At 48.6% G+C, this 6,387-nt stretch overlaps 1 protein-coding gene across 1 annotated transcript; it reads left to right on the forward strand.

Moving 5' to 3' along the window:
* Positions 1-593: 593 nt before the first annotated feature.
* On the forward strand, positions 594-4,772 carry EAH_00026130 (cytosol aminopeptidase, putative; the record flags this gene model as incomplete). Its single annotated transcript, XM_013396557.1, has 8 exons — positions 594-671; positions 965-1,131; positions 1,397-1,927; positions 2,107-2,203; positions 2,630-2,821; positions 3,070-3,710; positions 4,081-4,240; positions 4,653-4,772. 8 exons carry the CDS (start codon positions 594-596, stop codon positions 4,770-4,772), a joined length of 1,986 nt encoding a protein of 661 aa, XP_013252011.1.
* Positions 4,773-6,387: the final 1,615 nt, after the last annotated feature.

Below are 6,387 nucleotides of genomic sequence, written 5' to 3' on the forward strand. Positions count from 1 at the left end.
CGAACAGTAGCAACTGCTGCTTTTTGCGCAAGCAGCACTTCAAGGAAAATGCAGGGGCTAGCAGCTCGTTCTGCCTACAGTCCCTTGCTGCCGCAGTTAGCTGCTGCTGCTGCTGCTGCTGGTGCTGCTCGTCGAGGTTCTTTGCATGTTAATAGTAGGAGTTTGTTGCTGCCTTTTTGTAGCTGGCATCTGCGGCGACCTGAGGTGCCTATACACCCCAGCATGTCTTTGTGTTCGAGCAGACACGAGGTGCCTATACACCGCAATTCTCTTCTTTTTGCTGCTAAAAGAAAACTTCACTGCAACACAATGGTGCCCCCACAGCCGCGTACAGTTAAGACGGACCCCCCGGAGATGCCGCTAACAAAGCTGAATGCAGCTACTAAGGTGCTGCTGCTGCTGCTGATGCTGCTGCTGCTTCAGGCTGTGTGGCTGATGATGAATGTTTTGCTGCTGCTGCTGCTGCTGCAGTTGTTCTCTTATTGCTGCTGCAGGTTTTGTTTTTGCTGCTGCAAATTTTACTATTGGTGCTGCAGGTTTTGTTGTTGCTGCAGGTGGTTTTGTCCTCTACCGTTGCTGATACTACTAACACAATGGTGCCCCCACAGCCGCGTACAGTTAAGACGGACCCCCCGGAGATGCCGCTAACAAAGCTGAATGCAGCTACTAAGGTGCTGCTGCTGCTGCTGCTTCAGGCTGTGTGGCTGATGATGAATGTTTTGCTGCTGCTGCTGCTGTTGCAGTTGTTCTCTTATTGCTGCTGCAGGTTTTGTTTTTGCTGCTGCAAAATTTACTATTGGTGCTGCAGGTTTTGTTGTTGCTGCAGGTGGTTTTGTCCTCTACCGTTGCTGATACTACTGCTGCTACTGCTGCTGCTACTGCTGCTGCTGCTGCTGCAGTTGCTGCTGCTGTGTATGTATAATTTGTGTGCGTGTGTGTGGGGCTGAGGTGCATGCTGCTGCAGATGAAGGTGTTGTTACAGACGCATGACGATTTATATTGTTTTAAAGGAGACATTGTCTTTTTCTTATGCCGCAACTCCCTACCAGAAGACGCAAAGAAGCTCGATAAACAGAGGTTCTCGCTTCTTGCTGCTGCACTTGAAGAGACAGAATTCAAAGGAGAAGTCGGGTAAATACCTGCTGCAGATGCTGCTGCTGCTGCTGCAAATGCTGCGGATGCTGCTGCTGCTGCTGAGGATGCTGGGGATGCTGCTGCTGCGGATGCTGTTGCTGCCTCTTCGCTTCTGTCTCTGCACCTTTGTTTAGCAGCAGCTGCTTGCGCAGCAGCAGCAGCAGCAGCAGCAGCAGGAGGGGTTCTGGAGAGGCATGGATGGAGTGTATGAAGACATAATTTTTGATATTTTGTTTGCGTCTGTCTGTTTGTTTATTTATAGGACAAGTGTATGCGTTCGGGTGTCTTTAGACAACCCTCGTTATATTTGTTTAGTGGGGTGTGGGGAGCATAAGACTTTCGATGCTGCTGCAGTTGGTGCTGCAGTAGCAGCAGCAATTAGAGATAGGCCTAAGGCCCGTTCAGTTGGGGTGTATATACCCCCCATGGCGCAGGCGTGCCCTTGCCCTGAGGCTCCGAAGATATTTATTCGCAAACTGCAAGCACTTCTAGAGACTCTCTTCGTTGATCTAGAACCAGACAACAGGTCTGCTGCTGCTGCTGCTGCTGCGGATGCTGCGGCTGCTGCTGCTGTGGGTGATGCTGCTGTGGATGCTGCTGCTGCTGCTGCTGCTGCTGTGGCTGATGCTGCTGCTGTGGCTGTTGCTGCTGTGGCTGATGCTGCTGCTGCCACTGTGGCTGTTGCTGCTGTGGCTGATGCTGCTGTGGCTGATGCTGCTGTGGCTGATGCTGCTGTGGCTGATGCTGCTGTGGGTGCTGTTGCTGCTGGGGCTGCGGAAGCTGTTTCTGTGCTGTGGGTGTTGCTGCTGCTGTTTTGGCTGCTGCTGTTGCTGCTGCTGCGGCTGCTGTTCCTGCGGCGAGGAGACCACAAGAGCCTTGGAGGGTTCCTTCGCCTACAGGAGGAGATTGTCTGATCTCGTGCTTTTAGGGTTTAGGGTTTAGGGTTTAGGGTTTAGGGTTTGGCGTGTGCAGGTTCAAGGGCACTGGCTCCAAGAAGGCCACTGCCCCCCAAGTTGAGCAGCTGACGATATTTACCTTCGATAAAGAGGAGACAGAGCGCGCTGTGGAGGTGCTAAACCCTAAACCCTAAACCCTAAACCCTAAGCTATAAACCCCTGATGCTATAGGGTAGCAGTTACGTCTCAGTGCGCGTCTCTAGGGTTTATTAGGTATTGTTAGGGTTTGCGGTACAGAGGATTGAAAACCTTGGTTTAGGGTTTAGGGTTTAGGGTTTAGGGTTTAGGGTTTAGGGTTTAGGGTTTAGGGTTTAGGTTTTAGGGTTTAGGGTTTAGGGTTTAGGGTTTAGGGTTTAGGGTTGAGGGTTTAGGGTTTAGGGTTTAGGGTTTAGGGTTTAGGGTTTAGGGTTTAGGGTTTCGTTTGCCGTTTGGGGTTTTTAGGGTTTAGGGTTTAGGGTTTAGGGTTTAGGGTTTAGGGTTTAGGGTTTAGGGTTTAGGTTTTAGGGTTTAGGGTTTAGGGTTTAGGGTTTAGGGTTTAGGGTTTGAGGGAGAAGGGCTCCTTAGCCACCGTCTCTGAAGATGCAAGAGAAGGTCTAGGGTTTAGAGTTTACGTGCAGGCGGCGCGGCATGTGGCTTCGGGGGTTCATCTCGCGCGGGAGTTAGTAAACGCCCCAGCGAATTACTGCACCACCATCACTCTAGCAAAAGCAGCAGAAACTATTGCTGCAGAGGTATGCTGATGCTGCTGCTGCTGCTGTTGCTGCTGCTGTTGCTGCTGCTGTTGCTGCTGCTGTTGCTGCTGCTGCTGCTGCTGCTGCTGTTGGTCTATAGAGATGTTGATTATTGTTTTTTTCTGCAGTACAGCGATAGAGGCGTGAATGATTGCTTAACATATGCATAGTATATATATATATATATCTACATATTTATTTATTTATTATTTATTATTTGTTTTATTTATTTTTCTTGTTTTGTTTAGGGGGGCTTAGAGTGTAAGATACTGGATCTGCCTGCTCTAGAAGAGTTGAAGATGGGTTGCTACTTAGCAGTAGCGAAGGGTTCAATGTACCCGCCGCAGTTTATTCATCTGACCTATAAAGCTAAGCCAGCAGCAGCAGCAGGAGGAGCAGCAGGAGCAGCAGCAGGAGCAGCAGCAGCAGCTGGAGGGAAGATAAAGAAAATAGTGTTCGTCGGCAAAGGCTTATGCTTTGATAGCGGAGGTTATAACATAAAGAGAGCAGAGACATCAATAGAGATGATGAAGTTTGATATGGGGGGTGCAGCAGCAGTATTAGGAGCAGCACAAGCAATTGCTGCCTTAAAGCCCTGCAACATAGAGGTCCATTTTATTGCTGCTGCAGCTGAGAATATGCTTAGCAGCAAATCGTATAGACCAGGAGATGTATTAACAGCAAGCAACGGGAAGACAGTAGAAGTAGGTAATACAGATGCAGAGGGGCGGCTAACTCTTGCTGATGCTCTGGTGTATGCTGAGCAGCTAAAGCCTGACGCTATTATAGATGTAGCAACTCTTACTGGAGCATGCATGATTGCTTTAGGAGATGCATATGCTGGGCTCTTCAGTCCTGATGATGCTCTTGCAGACAAAGTTTTGAAGAGGTAAGGACGTAGACATCTTGCTCCTAACCTCACTGCTGCTTCTTCTTCTTCTGCTGCATATGCTGCTGCTGCTGCTGCATCTGCTGCTGCTGCTGCTGCATCTGCTGCTGCTGCAGCTGCATCTGCCGTTGCTGCATCTGCTGCTGCAGCAAGTAGCTGTACATCTGTTGCCTTTGGACGTATTGCATGCATAGAAGCACCAACGAATAACTAACTAAATAAAATAAAATAAAATAAAATAAAATAAATAAATAAATAAATGAGTTAAATAGATAAATATCCAAGCACCAATGATGAAGAAAGTAGCTGAATCCTTGAATAAAAGAGTAAATAATATGTTGTTGTTGCTGCTTTATTGTTTGTTGAACAGCGCGGAGAGAAGCTGCGAAAAGATGTGGAGGATGCCGTTCATTGCTCGTTACAGAGATATGTTAGACTCGAAGTGCGCAGATATTAATAACACTGCTACAAAAGGAAAAGGAGGGGGGGCCATTACTGCTGCAGTCTTCCTCAAAGAATTCGTCGATAAGGTACTCAAATATGTACTCCTCCTGCTGCTGTTTATCCTGCTGCTGCTGCTGCTGATGATGCAGATGCTGCTGATGCTGCTGATGCAGATGCTGATGCTGCTGATCCTGCTGATGCAGATGCTGCTGATGCAGATGCTGATGCTGATGAAGATGCTGATGAAGATGCTGACGCTGCTGATGCTGATGAAGATGAAGATGCTGATGATGCTGCTGCTGCTATGCTGCTGATGTTGCTGATGCTTATGCTGCTGCTGCTGCTGCTATGCTGCTATGCTGCTGCTGATGTTGCTGATGTCTCATCTGTTTGTCTCCTTTTCTGTGTCCATATTTTGTGTGTTTATTCTCCCTGTCTTGTCTTTTAATTTTTAATTAATTCTTTTGCATTTTTATTTCTTTATTTTTGTTTATGCAGACTCCTTGGGCTCACATAGACATAGCAGGCCCCGCTTGGTGTTATAAGACGGGCTCAGCGACAGGTTATGCGGTGAGGACATTAACAGAGTTTGCTTTAGCTACATCAAAAGAGCAGTAAAGCATTATTTATTTTACCTTCAACTAATCCATTAACAGCACATTAGGGGCCCCCTACACAAGCAGGGGGCCCCCTACACAGATACGGGGGCCCCTGCACAAGAAGGGGGCCCCTACAAGACATGGGGGCCTCTACAGGATAATAGGGGGCCCCCTGTCATGTAAAGGGGGCCCCTTAGCAGACAGGGGGCCCCCACTTTTAGATGACGTGGGGCCCCTCATAAGACTGGGGGGCCCCCACATTGAAGACAGGGGGGCCCCCAAAGAGGCAAGGGGGCCCCCAAAGAGGCAAGGGGGGCCCCCTCATTAAAGACAGGGGGGCCCCCAAGGAGACAAGGGGGCCCCCAAAGAGACAAGGAGGCCCCTAAAGAGAGAAGGGGTCCCCCAAAGAGACAATCTGGGGGGCCTCTTCCCTTTATTATTATTCTCCTTGCATTCATTTCCCCCTAAAGTATGGGGCCCCCTTTAGTGCGATATAACGCATTGGGGCCCCTATTATACGGGGGCCCCCGACGAGGGCCCCCTCTTTGCTTTAATGCAAAGAAATTAATAGGGGGCCCCCCTCCCTCAGAAGAGATGAGGTGAAGATGGGGTATGCGTACACTGTGCGAATACAGACCTACACTAAACGGCTGTGGTTGCCTAGAGAATGCCCCTAAAGAAAGGAATTAAAACTCTGCAAGGCCCCAAACAAAATCAGAAAAATAAAACCTCTCTTAACACTAAAGCGTAGATACGTGTATATATACAAATAGAGCGGGAGATAGCTCATACATAAACAGACGAGATTATAAAGAGCGCCAGGGGCTCTTTTTTCTTCTAGAAGGGAAGGGAGTAGTTGTATCGTGGTGAGGTGTACGTACACCCTAAACAAACACAACAGAGAAGCATCAGACAGTGAGTGCAAACGCAGACGCAAAGAGGCCCTAAGAACCTAGATGGGGACCCAGTAGTTGTGTAGACACCCCCTAAGAGTTAAGAATTTGCGGTCTAGGGTTTAGGGTTTAGGGTTTAGGGTTGTTGTAGGTCTCAGCCTCAGCTCAGCATACCGAGAGAATAGGGGTTCTTACGCACAAGTATATTGCAAAAACAAAAGAATTTCTTTATTTAATTCAATAAATTGTTTTATTTTATTTATTTTATTTAAAGAAACACTGAAAAATATACCTGTAGATACACCCGGGGGCCCCAGGCCCACCCCCACCGACCCCACCACCTCTGGCTGTAGTTCTTTAGCTTTGTTTGCTGCTCGAACCTGCATATTTTCCCTTTTTCTTTTCTTTTTTTTTGTTTTTATTTATTTTTAAACTCCTCCACAACCTGCAGACACACCAGGGGAACGGGGGCCCCAGGACCGCACGATGTGCTGCAGCAAGGAGCAGCAGCACACCAGCAGCAGCAGCAACAGCAGCAGCATCTGCAGCAATCTGAGGGCCCCTGCTGTATTTTCAGAGGCTTTTTAAACCCCTTCTTCTACCTGTAGTAGTGCTGGGGGCCCCCGGGGGCCCCTGCTTGCCTAGGGGCCTCTGGGGGCCCCATGTGCAGCTCTTCCTACGGGCTGTGTATCTCTTCTTCTGAGGCCCTAAACCCTAAACCCTAAACCCTTTTTTAAACAA

This window comes from Eimeria acervulina, genomic scaffold, assembly GCF_000499425.1.
Source record: "Eimeria acervulina Houghton genomic scaffold, Eah_scaff217, whole genome shotgun sequence".
NCBI lineage: Eukaryota > Apicomplexa > Conoidasida > Eucoccidiorida > Eimeriidae > Eimeria > Eimeria acervulina.